The sequence below is a fragment of the Magnolia sinica genome, chromosome 13 (genome assembly GCF_029962835.1).
Source record: "Magnolia sinica isolate HGM2019 chromosome 13, MsV1, whole genome shotgun sequence".
Taxonomy (NCBI): Eukaryota; Viridiplantae; Streptophyta; class Magnoliopsida; order Magnoliales; family Magnoliaceae; genus Magnolia; species Magnolia sinica.
The window spans coordinates 77,356,843-77,375,150 of record NC_080585.1 but is presented as its reverse complement, the minus strand read 5'-3'; the positions used below and the strand labels follow the sequence as shown (position 1 = coordinate 77,375,150).

The 18,308-nt window shown below is 42.6% G+C and overlaps 1 protein-coding gene across 4 annotated transcripts in view; it reads right to left on the bottom strand.

Annotated features, from left to right (window-relative positions):
* Positions 1-11,447: 11,447 nt before the first annotated feature.
* The window catches only part of LOC131223879 (methylesterase 17-like), a 71,303-nt gene continuing 64,442 nt past the window's right edge, over positions 11,448-18,308 (bottom strand). For 2 of the 4 annotated variants that reach the window (XM_058219413.1, XM_058219412.1), the window contains one exon: positions 11,448-12,251. In XM_058219413.1, coding sequence (XP_058075396.1) covers positions 12,058-12,251 — 194 coding nt within the window. In that variant the 3' untranslated portion in view covers positions 11,448-12,057. Of the gene's footprint in view, positions 12,252-12,332; positions 12,404-18,308 lie in introns of those variants that run through there. The other 2 variants (XM_058219414.1, XM_058219416.1) reach the window with 2 other exon arrangements.

Genomic DNA, 18,308 nt, shown 5'->3' with positions numbered 1-18,308 from the left:
TTTGACTATCATATATGAATGCCTATTGTATTTGAGTATGATTGAGACTAATACGTAGTCCAGAAAATCGATAACGGTTTACGATCAGTGGCCGAACTAGTTTCGCCACAACTGATACGTTCGATGAATCTAAGTCATACGGTGATTATCGATAGTGGTTAGGCCACGAGAAGTGCGTATGTGCTCCATGTCGATTAATTTAACGTGCGCTCGTACTAGTCGAGCTTGTCAAGTAACCTACTTGGCCTAATGTGTTTTACCATGTATGGATGCGCTTAAATCTAAGGTACCACTTACCAATGTAAAGCCTGTTTAACCATGGTACCACAATCCGCTAAGACTCATGAGCCGGGCATGGTGGTATGGGACACCGTGGTCGAGCTGTTGGCTTACGCTGGGGTGACAAGCCTCCCCGTAGTGACCAATGAGAAACCCAAACTCGTGAGCCGAATACGGTGGTGTGGGACACTGTATTCAAACTATCGGCCTATGCTAAGGTGACGAGCCTTTCCATAGTAACCTCGAGTATAAACCAGGCCTACGCTGAGGTGACGAGCCTCTCTGTAGCGACCTGAACTTGCATATCCACCGCTTTTCAATCAGGGGTGATGTTGCCCTATAACTTGGCTATCGTATGTGATTAACTAGGATTGACGACCTTAGATGGATCATTGTTTGGGTAAATGATATAAAGGGAGGTACCTTAGCTTTTCGAATCTACTGTATGAATAAGCTTAATTAAATATTGGCTAACACGACCATGTATTGAATTGCATGTGCTTTGGCGAGGAAGCGCACGTGTCCAGAGTAGTGCATGCACGATCGTGAGATGATGTCGCTGAGGGAGAGCAGGCGAGGGCATGCATCATTATCGCATACCATTCTTGCATTAACAAGAGTACTTAGGATATGATTGCTGTATTGCTTTATCATTACTGCTTGACTGAATTGATAACATGTTAACCTTTACCTTATAGCTCTACTGAGTTGATCACTCACTCCCACTCTGGGATGGTGTTTTAAAACACTAACTAGACTCTATTGTAGCTACAGGTGATAGCAAGGCTTATGAGATGGAGCTTGACTTCTATAATGACGAGGAGTTCTCCTATATGCAGCTATCAGGCGGGTCTATGTAGACCATGTACTGATCGAAGGGATTACAGGGATAAAATTTAGTTGGACATTGCACTTTGACATTTTGTATATTTTGGAATTAAACATGTAATTATTTAACCCGGTGACATGTCCGTACTCTGGGGACTTACAACCACTTATGTGCTTTATTTATTTATCATAGTCTTCCGCTTACGTAATCTAATTGTCTCTGGAGTATGATATGCTGATTTAGTATAATCCCATTCATGTTTAATATATTAATATGGACAACATCTAATCATCATTATCTATGTTTGTAAGTGCTATACTTTATATCCCTGTTTGTTGTCAAATTTGTGATGCCAAAATCACTGTTATGTTATATATAACCTGCTTAAGTGAAGCTCTCTCAAGGATCAACATACATGAACAAGCTAAGCTCACATCAAGCAAAGCTCTCAAGTACAAGACTCAGGATCTTGAATGAAAGAACTGATCACAAGACAAGATCTTGAATGCAAGAGCTGCTCACAAAACAAGACTCAAGCCGAAAAGAAAGTACAAGGCAAGACTCAAGCTGAACTCAAGACTCAAGTTGAAACTCAAGCCACTTTCATGATTGAGCTACTTCAAGGTTTAGTCTACATCAAGACTTCAAGGCTCATTCTTCATGGTCTCTTGTTTCAATGTCCATACTTCTTGATTGAGGTTTGTTTGACCATAGGATGACCTTAGAAAGTAGGTCATTTCGGATACATAAGTCGAATGTTATTTTACATGTGATTGGTCTGTTCTTCGACCAGTCTTAGGTCTGCTTCGACTAGTCCTAGACTTGCTTCAACCAGTCTAAGAATTTCCTGGATCGATCGTAAGTTTGTTACAAATTCCAGATAAAATTGTTAGCCTTCGACTAGTCCGGGAATCTGTTCGACCAGCTTGGGGGTGTTTCGAGGCAGTCTCGGGTCTGAGAATAAATATGATCAAGTCCAAGATATTCAGGACTACGACCGGTCGTAGGAGAGCTACGACCGGTCGTAGAACGGTCTGCGCTTATCCCGCCTAATCTTTCAAATATTCTTATGGCTTCGACTAGTCGAAGAGCACTCTGGAAGCCGAAGACCCGATCTTCTCACCTATAAATAGTGCACGAATCTCGAAGAAATCATCGATTTAATTATAGTATTCAAGCCAATCTTCGTCGAACTTCGAGAGATAATTTTGTGCTCCATCTAAGCTAAGTGTGCTTATTTAATATCTTCTTTCCTTAGCTTTATTTTAATTGATTTTGTTTCGTATATTCCAATCTGATTTGAAAAGATGAAATGTTATTCCCTTTCTTTGGAATCAAAATCAATTAAGGCAAGCCCTGTTTGGTTTAATTTAAAATCAATTAGAACTAGAACCATTGTAATCGAGAACTGGACATTGAACTTGGACAGTCAATCATCTACGTTGATTTGGTTCTACCGGGCTGCTACAACGAAGGAGATATTCAGGTATTTTACATATTGTAAATTCCTTTCTATTATTTTGGTTTCTTTCAAGATTTGCCAGAAAAATCTTGTTATATTGGTTATCTGAGGAGAGCCAGGAAAACTCAGAAGTGGGGGTTTTTTTAATTGTGTAAGCCCACATACAAAGACACAATTGTAAGGGTTTTGGGTGAACCTGGGAAAACCTATCTTTAGTGAACGCTAATATCCCCTGTGTGAGGATATTAGGAGTGGAGTAGCTTTTTGTGTGGCTGTTGGATAACAGTTGGTGAACACACAGGCAAACCACTATAAATCCTTTGAGTTGTGGTTGATTGATTTATTCTTTTAATTGTTTTTATTCTTTTTGTGGGATGTATGTATGGTGGTGAATGTTGTAATTATTTCAAGCTTTGTGAGAATGTTGTAATAGCTTAGAATTTACTTTCTGCTATTCCTTTATAAGTTTGTTTTTCAATTTCATTTTGAAAGTTGTTCCAGCAAGGTTGCCCTGCCATTTTTATGGTGTATGGCTGTCCCTAGAACAATACATCTTTAATTACAAGTTATTTCAATTCAGTTCATATTTGTTTTTGTATTCCTCTTCGATTTGAGACTTGATACAAAGACCTTTCTAGAAATAAGGTTGTCCTACCATAAACTCTGTTTTTGGTGTAAGGTTGTCCTTAGAATAACGTTTGTATCAACCTCTCAAGATCTGAATTTTGAGGTTGTTTTTCTTTCCTGCATTATTATTTAATTTGGCTATCATTTTCTTTATTATTCCGCTGTTATAAGTTTTTATTTGGCATTGTCCTATTCACCCCCCCTCTAGGACATATAGCTTGGCCTTTTCAATGTTGCATAAGTGATGCAATGGATCTCGGGAGTTGAGCCTTTGCTCGACCCTTGAAATTTAGGACGTTACACTCATCAATAGAAGTCCCTCAGCACCATTGGATGGTGGGCTACCAGAAGAAATGTGGATTGGGAAAGAAGTGAACCTTGCATGTCTTAGAGTGTTCGGTTGCACTTCATATGTTCATATTGATGCAGAACATAGAAACAAGCTGGATGCGAAATCTAGGAGGTGCACGTTTATAGGCTACGGGCAGCATGATTTTGGCTACAGGTTTTGGGATACAGAAAATAAAAAAATCATAAGAAGCAAAGATGTATTCTTCAATGAAAAAGTGATGTAAAAGGATAGTGTGCAAGAAAATAAGGCCGAGGAGAAAAAATTCGTAGAGTTGGAAGAGTTACCAGACACGGGTGTTACAGTGCCATAGGATGATCATGCACAGGAGCATTATGAGGCAGAGCCACAGACACCGGTTGTGAGGAGGTCTACTATGGAGAGGAGACCCACGGTCCGATACTCACCCTCCTTACATTATCTACTGCTGACAGATAAATGTGAACCAGAGTATTTTGAAGAGGCATTACAGTCAGATACACGGGTTAAGTGGGAGCAGGCCATGGATGATGAGATGGACTCTCTTGAGTCTAATCGTACATGATAGCTAGTCACTTTACCTAAGGGTCAGAAAGCTCTTAATAACAAGTGGGTTTATAGACTGAAGGAGGAGCATGATAGTTCAAAACGGTACAAGGCTAGATTGGTTATAAAAGGGTTCTAACAAAAGGCAGGTATCGACTTCACTGAAATATTTTCACTAGTGGTGAAAATATCTACGATTCGCATGGTCTTGAGTATAGTGGCTACAGAGGACTTACATGCACAGCTAGATGTTAAGACAACCTTTCTTCATGGGGACCTTGAAGAAGAGTTATATATGCATCAGTCGACATGATACGTGACACCAGGAAAGGAGAACAAGGTGTGTAGACTGAAGAAGAGTCTATATGGTCTGAAGCAGGCCCCGAAGCAGTGGTACAAGAAGTTCGACAGTTTCATGTCAGAAAACGGTTTTAGGAGATGTCATGTAGACCACTGTTGCTATTTGAAGAAGTTTGATACGTCATACATCGTCCTTTTTCTATACATTGATGATATGCTTGTGGCCGGTTCAAGCATGAAGGACATCTTAGATCTCAAAAGATGACTGTCCAGAGAATTTTCCAAGAAGGATTTAGGAGCTGTAAAACAAATCCTAGGCATGATGATAAAGTGTGACAGGGAAAACAAGAAACTGGTCTTGTCACAGGCAGAGTATATAGCCAAGGTACTTGATCGATTCAATATGGGAGGTGTTAAGCCAGTTAGTACTCTATTAGCCAACCACTTCAAGCTATCTAAGGAGTAAGGTGCAAAGACGCAGGAGGAATGAGACTACATGACTAAAGTCTCATATATGTCAGCCATTAGGAGTCTCATGTATGCTATGGTGAGCATGAGGCTAGACATTGCTCAAGTAGTGGGAGTTGTTAGCAGGTTCATGAACAACCTCGGGAAGGAATATTGGGAAGCTGTGAAGTGGATTCTTAGATACCTAGTAGGTAGTAAGGATGTAGGGTTGTGCTATGATGGATCGAAAATCAAGCTACAAGGCTACGTGGATTCAGATTTGGCAGGAGACATCGAAGAAGAAGAAGCACTGCAGGTTATGTCTTTACTCTGGGTAGTGCTACAGTCAGTTGGGTCTCTCAGTTACAGAAGATAATATCTATCAGTACGATGAAAGTGGAATATGTTGTAGCTACAGAAGTGTGCAAGGAGATGGTGTGGATGCAAGGTTTCATGGAAGAGTTGGGTAAGAAGCAAGCAGATTGCAAGCTATACAATGACAGTCAGGGTGTAATACACTTGGCTAAGAATTCAGCCTTTTATTCAAGGACCAAGCATATTGCCATCAGATATCACTTTATATGTTCATTATCGAAAGATGGATCGATTGTTTTGGAGAAGATTGATAGAAGTGAAAATCCTGTTGATATGTTAACCAAGGCGGTCACATGGGAGAAGCTGAAGCTCTGTTCAGCTATGATTGGTCTTCAAGCTTGAAGACGGGGAGTTGGTGCACTCCAGATGAAGAAGACGAAGGTTTATGACGATGTGTCTCCAAGTGGGAGATTGTTGAGATGTGGAGCCACATCTGGACGGCCACTCGACCAGTCATGGACTGGCTCGACTCGTTTTCCAGCGAGTTGGGGTTTTAGATTTTTGGGGTACTCGACTCGTGTTGAGATGTGCTTGACCGGTCGAGAACTGCATGACCAGTCGAGCTTACGCAGATTTGAGTACGGATCTTGTGCGGACTGTGAAAATTTGAGTCAGTTTTCACAAAGGTACGAAAGGAAAGTTGCCTAAACTATAAATAGGAGTCCCTATGGGCTTTTTTAGGCAAGATGAGAGCTATTTGAAGGTGTGGGCAAAGGGTTTTCTCTGTACTTTCAAGGGAGAGGTTAGCATATTGCCTTATAATCTTCATTTTTCTTCATAGTGGAAGTTTGCACCCATGGTTTTTAACCCTTATTTGAGGTTTTTCCACGTATATCTTGTCTTGTGGTTTGTTTGAAATGCTTTGATTCTTTTTCTAGTTTATATTTCTTTATTCGAGTTTATATTTCTTGTTTATTGTTTGTGAGTGAGACCGGAGATTGGATCTCGGTTCACCGCGTTGTTGGTGTGCTACGTAACATGTTGTTTGCAACTATGTTAGGAGTGACAATTGAAACAACGATCTGTTTTATGACCCCTGGCTTGATGGTACGCACAATACTCATTTTCATTATAGGTTTACAACAAAGGGTTCGGTGAGGGCCTTGGAGGTAACGGGGTAAGGAGTTGCCCCTGGACTAGTACTGCTAACATTTTGCTATAAGTTTGGTCTATCGGTGTGAACTGCCTTGGCTCCCAGGCCATCCCCATTTCCCAACCATGATTGGGATATTATCCATTCCATCTTAGCTACTGCCACTGTTGCAGTTGTCCCTATTGAGGGGTGAATGATTTGTCTTCGGTAGAGGAAACAAGATTATCCTCTTTCATTGGATGGGGGACAAGAATACTTTCTTCACTATTCTTGTATCTAGTAGGTCTTCCTTCCACTGACAGAAATACCGAGGAGGCCTTACGAGGCCACCAAGGGGAGATCATCCCATCCCTTACTCTAGCTTCGACTTGTTCCCCAGTGCGAATGAGTTGGGTAAAGTTGGCATACGGATGTGAGAAAAGGTATCCAGAGATACTCGAGTTTACCAAGTCGATGATCATGGAGATTTGCTTCTCGTTGTTGATTAATGTTTTTGTTTTGGAGGCCATGGCCTGCCATTATTTAATGTAAGCTAATTATGACTCATCATCCCCTTGCCTTAAGGCAACAAGATCTGCCTTTTTGGCGCTACATTGAGATTCCATGCGAAATGATTGATGAATGCTTGGAAAAGCTATTATAAGTTTTAATTCAACAGTAGTCCAATGATGTGTACTAGTCTAATGTGGCGCCTTTCGGGGACTTCTGAAATAGATGGATCAATGTTCTATTATTACCTTCCATGTCATCGATCTTAACTCAAAATGCTCTTAGGTGGTCTATAGGGCATCCAATATCATTATATTTTTTAAATTTTGATACCACAAAGTCTAGAGATACCCTTGTATTAGGAAAGGGACAGAGGTCCTTGAACTTAGGGGATGGAAGATCCACCCCCTGCTGCTTCTACAACTTCCTCTTTAACTCTTGCAATTGCTCTCAGATTATTCGATTTCGGAGGGACCAGATGAGAGGGATTTTGCCCCTACGCCTGAACTGTCTCCTCTTATAATAATTGGCATTATTGATACCTCCAAGACTCCTACTTGGGAGAGGTTGGATCTGGTGATTTCTCCCATTATGGAGAGTTTTTTGAATTGGGACTGAGAAGGGAGACATCAAAGATAGTTGTAGAAAGATGTTGAAATTGATTGAAACTCCCTTTAGGCATATGATGCTAGAATAGACTGGGAATTCTGGTTGTGGGATGATGCGACCGACTCTTGTTCGTAGGAGGATACTGGAAGGAATGCTCCAATGTGGAGGAATGAGTTGACCGGTGTTGACAATCTTATGAAGACTCCAATGGTTGGGGTTAGATTGAACTGAAAGTTGGGAGAAATGTAAGGACCAATGGTTACTGTTGCTGAGTTTGAACGACCAGAATGCTAGCTGCTGGAATTGGACGCACTTCTGCTTTGTATAAATTATAGAAGAAGCTCTTGCATGGACTTCATATTCTGTGTCAGTTCTTAGAGTTAAGCAATTGGCAAAAATTCGACTGGATGTGACTGTGGAAGAGTAGTCGTAGGTATTTTGAGAGTGGGGTAGGGGAGAACTATGGTTGTTTTGGATCTATATGGATTGGGCTATGGAAGGATGATTTGGTTTGAAAGCATATAGCTCAAATGGTTATGGATTTTTTGATTTTTTTTGATTTTTATGTATTTTTTCATTCAGGATGAATGTTGGATGCTAATGCAAATGCGCAAGAGCTACAATCCCTAAGAATTCGTGAGATCCTGTTTTTCAAGTTGGGTTACGACTAGTGTAACTAGCTAGATCCTTAGTGGAATTGCCATTCTATGGACGCTGGATCCTGGATGACGGATCATACTCATGCTGACGGCGATGATGGATTGGAAGGTGGTTTTTGGGTAAGGACATTACATTAGACTAGAGTTGCTACTAGCTAATTAATCTGATTCCACAGTCAGCTAGACCCTGTATAAACATTAGCATAAAGAATCTAAGGATTCCCTGCCCTAAAATGACTTCTTGATCTATGGCTGAGATTTTGAGTAAAGAACCACAATTACAGAGAGGGAAGGTGTCAGGTGCCCACTCTGCTCATACGAAAGAAGGAACTCTACTTCATGATATCACTCAAACCTTTGATGGTTAGATCAGTTTCTTGTTCATTGACAATGTAAAGGTGTGTATAATGTTGTGCTGAATGCAATGCTAATGAAAATATGTGGTTTTGGCTACATAAACCAGTCCAAATTTCTGATTGACAATATTTGATTAATTTGGTGAGTCATAGAGCATAGATTTGAACTGATCATGTGTTGAGAGATATGTATGTGATGTAATGTAAAGGATGCAACTCCTATGATAGGCTTTAGTTTGGGCAAGTTAAATTTTCCCTAACTCCTTTACTTGCCAAAGGTATTAACAAATTAGTACAAATTTTTAATGGGTAGGATCCGACTACGTCGGCAAGCCACAAATCATACATTTATACTAATTGGGTGTAAGATGCCATGTAATGTAAGAGTGACAAACTTGATGAGTAAGGGGGTTAAGAAGGGAATGAATATTGTACAATACTAATGCTCGGATTTTGATGAGGTTAAGCAAGTTGGATGTTTGGATGGAGGTAGTGTTGCAAGGATTGGATTGAGTGAATTGGATTTAGACTTGGGATGCTTGGGAGACTAGGGATTTAACTAGATTGGGCTAGACTAGGGCTAGGTTTTCCTTCCTATGACTCTCTCTCCTCCTTGGTGGAGGGATGTCTAGGCTAAGGGCTTGAGGAAGAGCTTAAGGGATTCCTTAAGCTCTTGAATAACTTTTTGATGCTTAGCTCATGATTGAGGGGATTCTTAGTTTTACTGGATTATTGAAATGTGAAGGGGAGGGGACTATTTATAGCCTCCTAGCCCCATTTTCTAGTAATTCTTAGCTGGTGTGAGGTTAAAAGAAGGTTGGATGACCTGGATTTGAGATTTTCGTATGGCAAGATCTTAATGTTTGGATAGGATGGCATGGGCCATAATTTTGAGTGTAAGAGGGGCATAGGCGTCCATTCAACTAGGCACACGAATGAGGGCAGAAAAGGTGGAAGGGGCACCGGTGTTGCACTCCCTACTAAAGCAGGGAGCCTGCTAGGGCTCCTTGTTTCAATAGGTGAGCTCTCTCAAACATGTGAAGGCTCTACCTTGGCTAGTGCCAGTTGTTGCATCGTCGAAATTTTTAAATGGGCTTGGTTAGGGTTGGTTTATTTTGACATGGTGAGTTAGCAGGGTAGGCTGACTAGATGAGCTAGCCAGATGAGTCGACTTAGTGGGTTGACTGGGCAAGTTAAGTCAGTGAGTTGACTAGGTTCAACTAGGGTTTAAGGTTTGGATTAGGGTTTGAGGTCTAGATTAGGGTTTGGAGTTTAGATTAGGTTTTTGGGTTTGGATTAGGGTTTTCATCCAAGCTAATCATCTTGTCGACCTGGGGTGGGGTGTCTACTGCTATCCATCATGTAAGGCCCATCTTTGATATGGACCATTTATCATTAGGGGCCCACCTTGGCGTAGGTCATCCATCATGTGGGGCCCACTGCCAATGCTAATTGTCCTTTATGTGAGACCCGTCAATGTCCACTACCCATCACCCATCACATGGAGTCCACATCTGATGTGTCCATTATATGGGCCATAACTTCAAAATGGATTGTCCATCATGTGGGGCCCACTTTTGATATCGACTATCCATCATGTGGGGTGCACCTTTTATGTAGTTCATCCATCATGTGAGCCACTTTGGATATGAGCCATCCATCATGAGAGACCTTGGATATGGATGATACATTATGTGGGGTCCAGTTGATGTAGATAGTCCATCACGAGGGGCCACACTTTTAATGTAGGCCATCCATTATGTGAAGCCCACTATGTCCATTATGTAGGCCCACCTTGATATAGACCATTCATTGTGTGGGCCCCACCTTCTATATGGGTTGTTCATCATGTAGGTCCCACCTTTAATGTGGACCGCCCATCAAGTGGGGCCCATTGATGTGGATAATCTATCATGCTAGCCACACATTGATGTGGGCCATCCATCATGTGGGGTCTACCTTTGATATGAACCTTGGATTATGTGGGCTCACCTTAATGTGGACCATTCATCATGTGGGGCTCCACATTCAATATGTGTTGTTCATCACGCAAGCCAACCTTTGATGTCCACAATCCATCATGTGGGTCCCTCCTTTGTTGTGGACCATCTACGATGTGGGACCCATTTGATGTGGATAGTCCATCATGTGGGGCCACATTTTGATCTAGGCCATCCATCATGTGGGACCCACTTTTAATTTCCAGTATCCATCATGTGGGTTCCACCTTTGTTGTACACCGTACATCATGTGGGGCTTAGTTGTTGTGGATAGCCCATAATGCGAGGCCACATTTTTTATATGGGCCATCCATCATGTGGGACCCACCTTTAATGTCCGTCATCCATCATGTAGGTCCCATCTTTGTTGTGGATTGTCTATCATGTGTGGCCCAACCTTCAATATTGATCGTTCATCACATGGGCCGATCTTTAATGTCAACCTTCCATCACATGGTCCCATATTATTCAATATCCACCATCCATCATGTGATTACCACCATTGATGTGGACCATCCATCCAGTTGGGTATGCTTGTTTGGATCGTCCATCATTTGGGGCTACACTTTGATGTGGACCATCCATCATATGGTGCCCACCTTTGATGTGACTGTGCATTATCTAGACCCATTTTGATGTAGACCATTCATCATGTGGGGCCCCGCTTTCAATATGGGTCGTCCATCATGTGGGCCTACTTTGGAGACATTGTAAAGTAAAGAGAAGAGGATAAGATGGGAATTACTAGATAAGTTTTTTAGCTAATTAAAAAGAGAAGAGGATAAGATGAAATTACTAGAAAAGTTCTAAAAAATAACAATAAATGGTGAAATTATAGTTTTACCAAACAACTCTGATTAGCAGAGATGCCAAACATCTCCTTAATTTCTCACTTTTGAAAAGGAAACCTTTAAAACAATTTCAAAACATTTTATTTTGAAGATTCATAAATAAATAAATAAAAAGAAAGAAGAAGAAGAAGAAGAAGAAGAAAATAAAATCATCCACTATCACCCTAAACAATTTAATGTCAAAGGCCAAGTAACAATGAACAGTGAATGAGGGCATACGATGCTTATATAATTGTAGGTAGGAATTGTCTATAACACCTGCACGTAAAACATCCAAGCTCTGTATGGCCCGCCATGTTGTTTATGTAAATCTATTCTGTCCATCAGGTGGAAAGGCTTTTTTGAAATGTATATGTAGAAAATCAGCCCACCAACAACTTGGCTGGACCACACAATGGGAACAATGTTAAAACTTGTAGTTTCAGACAATTTGAGACACGTGAGTTTTGGATCGTGTTGATTTTTCTATCTTCACTTCATCCAAGTGAGTTACACTTGATCAACGGGTTTGATGAAAGATGCACAACATGGTGGCATCACTCAAAAACAATCTATGGTTAGCATCCAGTGCACATTGTTACCTGTGGTGTGGCCCAACTGAATTGCGAATCTAACTTATCTTCTGTTTGTTGACTAAAACCGGGAATAGAACCTGATGGACGGAGTAGATTTTACATATGAAACATGGTGGGCCCCAGAGAGCCTGGGTGCTGCATAAACCTTTAATCAGAAGAGATTGAAGCTGTGGCCTCGACTAGCAAGCTGAAGAGCTGGGTCGGGGCAGAAAAGAATGGGCTGTGGTCACTCTCAACCGTCAGTATTTGGCTTGGGGGCCACATCTTGATCTGAGCTTGGAAGCTTTTCTCCTTGTAGAAAGTGTCTTTGGTGCCCCTTATGCAGATCCGTGTCACCTTGTTGACGCCTTCTCCGACTCTGATGTTTGCATTCGCCACCGCCATGACTGGACATGGGCGTAAGAGTATTGCAGCTAGGGTCGAGTCCTGAGCCAATCCGAACCGAGCCCAGGTCAATACACAAGACCAACAAACACAATAAGATTTACAGTCAAAGGGGCAACGTACCGAATCTGGCTGTTTAAATCATGGTTCTAAAACTCACTGACTCGGCTCCAAACTCGGCCGAGTCAACCTGCCTAGATATAGAGTTTTAAATTATGATTATTATTAATAAAAAGTAAATCTGGAAAACCAGCATATCATCAAAGTAATGCATCAAATACTAATTATAATTGTTGGGGAAAAATATGACAAGTCCAGAGACCCGGCTATGGAATGGACCAACTCTACTGACACTACCCAGAACTCCGAGGCATTAAGCCCGACCGAGGCAGAGAAGCAAAAAGCCTAAAAGAGAGACTTAACTCGGATCGCAAGGAATAAACCCCAACTGAGACTTATAAAGTCACGAGCCACAAGGCTAAGCATATAAGATGCATAAAGTTGACTCGAAAAACGAGGAAGCAACATCTAAAGAGGCCGATCAAGGCCCAGGGCATAGAAGCCACTCAAAGCCACTCGACCGACCATAAAACCTAGTCGGCTATCGGATTAAGAAAGGATATTGATTATGGATCGGTTCCATTTTATCCGATAGATGGCAAGCAACTTGATCCTTAAAGTTGATCGAGACTAACTCTTCATCAGAGTCGGTCAGGACTGTGCCGAGCAGGGAAAAGACGGCGTAAACGCTGTCCCGAGAATCTCGTAAAAGGATCCCCGATCCCGAAGATCTCGGGATCAGATGGAGTCAAAAAATAGATCAAATCAGCCCTCCAAGATATTAGGGAGAGAATCCCTGCACGATGGGACCCTGCCATTCCTATAAAAACAGGATCTCCAAGCTTAAAGGTATGCAGAAAACTTTTCTTAAAAACCCTCCTATACGTCCCTATCACTGACTTTGGCATCGGAGGGTCCCCGGCTCTAGCCAGGGTCTCTTTTGTTTCATTCTTGTGCAGGTGGTAGGACAGAGGAAGGCTCACCAGTTTTTTTCATCAACAGATTGGCGCCGTCTATGGGAAACAATACGAAAAGTCATTTTTCAGGCTCTATCGAAAAGCTTCAAACGAGTTTCAATGGCGAGAACCAGAAGAACTGCTCAAAACGCGCCTATTGAGGTCATTGTTATTGGACCGCCGACACTTGAAGGTTCGCCAGGTACGAACGGAGCCCAAGGGGCTCAGAACCAACCTGATAATCGATAAGACTTTGCCCCCTGTCCAGCAACTTCTGTTTCGACCCGGTACAATCAACGGAACCAAGGAAATGGTCAATTAGATAAGGAAGTCTAAGACCTCAGGACTGATCTAAACTATATGAGGCAGATGCTGGAGCAGATCCATTGCCAGCGAGTTCCGCCTCAATATGATAATGGCTGGGCGAATGCTCCACAATAATTCGCCGACCCTCAACCTGCCTCTCCATGGTCTGTCCCTTAGCCGAGTCAGCACCAGGGTCCTGCCGAGCCTACGCCCGCTCATTCCATGACCGCTCCACTGCCAACCTCCGATCTACGACACAATAGATCAGAGGAGGCGCAGCAGGCCTCCGGTAGAAGGTACGACCGATAGTGATGAACTTTAGAAGGTGACCTCCAGGACTTTAGGAGAGAAGTGTGGGAAGAGATTGCTGACATGAAGCAAGGCCGTGATGCACATTCAACAAGGACCGAGGCAAAAGTATCTTCGTTCATAGAAGAAATAATGTAAGCTCGGCTACCGGAACAATTCCGTCTTCTGCAAATTACACCCTTCACCGGTAAGACCGATCCAACCGAGCACATCGAATCCTTCCGAACACATATGGAACTGCACGATGCCTCAGACACTGTGATGTGCCGAGCCTTCTCCCTCACTTTAGCCGACGTAGCTCGACTTTAGTTCAAGCAGTTGAAACCAAAGTCCATTAGCTCATTTACGGAGCTCAGTGATGCCTTCCTCACCAATTTCATTGGTGGAAAGAAAAAGCTGAAGCCACCTGCACACTTGAATAACATAGTGCAAAAAGAGGGAGAGATGCTGAAAGATTATATCAAACTCTTCAATCTCGAATCGCTCCAAGTTCAGAAACATTCAGACGAAACAACACTCAGCTCAATTATGCAAGGCGTCAGAGATAAACCATTTCTAACATCCTTGGACAAGAACCCGCCTACTACTCTGGCCGAGTTCATGGTCCGGTCAGATAAGTACGCGGATGCCGAGGAAACCCGGATTATGCGCGAAGCTGCCCAAAACGTAAAAGTCCTGGCCAAAGAGTCAGCAAAGAAAGAAGTTGACTCGGCCAGTGGAAAGAAGTGTAAAGATGATCGAACACATGATGAGCGTAAGTTGGGTAAACGGCTAGACCGCAAGTTTTCAACATATACCCTACTCAACAAGTCGCAAGAACAGGTTTTGATGAAAATTAAGGTTGAATGATTTGTCAACTGGCCAAATAGGCTCCGAAGCAACCTGAATTGTTGGAGCAAAAACAAGTACTATTATTACCATCGCGATCATGGGCATAATACGAGTGATTACTACCACTTAAAGGAAGAGATCGAGTGACTCATCCGAGAAGGCCGTATAAGAGAGTATGTCAAGAGAACTGGGACAACGAAAGAACGCTCGGGCACCAACCGACCCACGGAGGAAATTCGAACCATTGTCAGTGGTCCCTGAGGCGGAGGCGACTCAAACAATGCTCGGAAAAATCAAGCCAGGAGCATCAGTCGGCCTGAGTCTGAAATCCTGATACTAGCTCAGCCTTCGAAAGAAAAGAAAATGGAGAAATACTGCATATCATTCACTGATGAAGACGCTCAACGTATTTATCATCCGCACAATGATGCATTGGTTGTCACCCTCACTATAGCAAACTATAAGGTATTTCACATTCTCGTTGATACAGGGTCATCCGTAGACATACTGTTCGTTCAAGCGTTCGACAAAATGGATGTCGAACGATCAGCTTTACGGCCAGTTCACACCCTATTAATCAGATTCTCTGGCAGACGAACACTCCCCGAAGGAGTCATCTCATTGCTACTCACTACTGGTAACCCTTCGCACTAAGTGACAGTAATGGTCGACTTTTTGATAGTCGACCAATGATCGTTCTACAACGCTATACTCACTCGACCCTCTCTGAGCCTTCTCTAAGTTGTGATATCAACGTACCATCTCTCCATGAAATTCCTGACTGAGTTGGGAGTAGGAGTCGTAAAAGGCGATCAACAAAACTCACAACGCTGTTACGCGACGACCGTAAAGGCTCCAGTCGAGGTAACCACGATTGAATCATTGGACCTTTGGGCCGAGACATACGAGCGAGGACAACCAGTAAAGGACCTCATCTCAGTACCCTTGGTCAAGATAGACGAGTTCAAAATAGTGTAGATTGGCTCGTCTCTGCAATCGCCTCTAAAAGACAAGCTGATATCACTACTCTGACGATATGCTAATGTATTTGCATGGAGTCATGAAGATATGCCTGGGATCGATCCCTTAGTGATGACTCACCGACTTAACATCGATCTGACCTACCGACCGATTTGACAGAAGTGACGACCACTCGGCCCCGAAAGGTACGCTATTATTGAAGAAGAGGTTAGTAAGCTCCTCAAGTCTAAATTCATTGAGGATATATACTATCTGGAATGGGTAGCTAATGTCGTATTCATGAAGAAAGCCAACGGAAAGTGGCGAGTCTGTATTAACTATATCGACTTATAAAAATCCTGCCCAAAGGATAGCTTCTCTCTTCCGAGGATCAATCAACTGGTGGACAGTACGATAGGGCACGAACTTCTTAGTTTTATAGATGCTTATTCTGGATACAATCAAATTGTAATGAATCAATTAGATAAATCTAAGACTACCTTTGTCACCGACAAAGGACTTTACTGTTACCGTGTGTTGCCTTTTGGTCTAAAGAATGCGGGAGCAACGTACCAACAATTGGTAAATAAGATGTTCGCTCGGCAGATCGGCCGAACCATGAAAGTATACATTGATGACATGCTCATCAAAAGTATACATGCGGCCGATCATATTGTCGACCTAGAGGAGATGTTTCTCATTCTTCGCAAATACCAGATGAAGTTAAACCTGAGTAAGTGTGCCTTTGGGGTTGGCTCGGGAAAATTTCTTAAATTTCTGGTCAACCAGCGAGGAATCGAGGCAAACCCAGAGAAAATCAAAGCATTACTTGACATGAAATCCCTAAAAACTATCAAGGATATACAAAGGCTGACTGGACGAGTAGTCGCACTCAACCGTTTCATCTCTCAAGTTACAGATAAGTGTCTCCCATTATTTAAATAACTAAAGGGTCGACAAACAGTAGAGTGGACGGAAGAGTGTGAAGCAGCATTCCAGCAGTTAAAGTCATACCTCAGATCTCAACCTATCTTATCGCAACTCGAGCTTGGGGAAGCGTTGTTATTGTACCTGGCGATTTCCGACGCAGTTGTAAGCTTGGCTTTGATACGCAAGCATGAAGGAAAATAATTGTCGATGTATTACGTCAGTAAATCATTATTACCGGTAGAAACAAGATATCCGCCTTCAGAGAAGGTGGCCCTAGTCCTAGTTGTCTCCTTGCGACGACTTCGGTCATACTTTTAAGCTCACACTATCGTCGTCATGACCGATCTCCCACTGCGTCAGATCCTTCAGAAACCAGAAGCCTCCAGTCGACTAATGAAGTGGGCAATCGAGCTCAGTGAATTCGATATTCAATACAAGTCGAGAATAACGATAAAAGGACAAGATGTGGCTGACTTTATAGCTGAAGTTACACCACAAGACGATTCACTTACCGAGATGGAACCGAACAATTGACGACTGCTTCTCCCGAGTCATCGCTCGACCCAATCCCCTAGAAGCTTTATGTCGATGGCTCATCCAACTCTAAGGCAAACAGGGCAGGAGTTATCTTGAAAACTCTCGATCAAACCTATATGCAATATGCCTTAAGACTTAGATTTCAAGCCTCGAACAATACAACAGAATATGAAGCCTTATTGCTCGGCCTCCAACTAGCTACCAGTTTGGGAGTTACTCATCTCAACGTATTCAACGACTTGTAGTTGGTCGTCAATCAAGTCACTAGCGTGTACCAAACACGCAAAGAGCAATTGAAAGCATATATGGAGAAAGCCAAAGAGTTGATCGATGGTTTCAACAATGTATTGTGACTCGAATCCCCCGAATGAAAAATTTTAAGGTCGATCTAATAGCAAAACTTGCCTCTGCTGACGAAGACGACATACCCAGGTCTGTTCCAATCGAGTACGTTGCTAAGCCGAGTATCGATGACGTGGATAGCTCGATCGTACATTCAATCGATTCAGAGCCTACTTGGCTTGACCCGATCGTCCAATATCTTAACAGTGGAAAGTTGCTTGAGGATCGTGCCGAGGCCCGACGATTGAAGATCTGAGCCTCTCGTTATACCATACTTAATAGAGTGTTGTACAAGAAAGGATTCTTCGCTCCTTTGCTACGATGCCTGAACCCCGATGAAGCCGATTATGTGTTATAAGAGATTCACAACGGGATCTGTGAAAATCACTCGGGAGGACGATCACTCATGCATAAGGTCTTGCATCAAGGGTATTACTGGCCGACCATTCAGTACGATGCACATAAACTTGTCCAGAGTTGCGACAAATGCCAACAATTCGCAGTCATTCCGAGACAACCTCATGAGGAGTTGACTCCTATAGCTGGTCCGTGGCCCTTCGCACAATGGAGAATCAACATCATCGGACCACTCCCCTTGGAGAAATGCCAGACTAAGTTTGCCATCATTGCAGTGGACTACTTCACGAAATGGGCCGAGGCCGAGCCATTAGCTAGGATAAATGAACAGAAGATCACGGACTTTGTATGGAAAAACATCGTCTGCTGATTTAGGATACCTTGAACCATTGTTACCGAAAATGGGAAGTAGTTCGATAATAGACAATACTGAGAAATGTGCGATAATCTCGGGATCAGAAACGTTTATGTATCCCCCCATCATCCTCAGATAAAAGGATAGGTCGAGGCA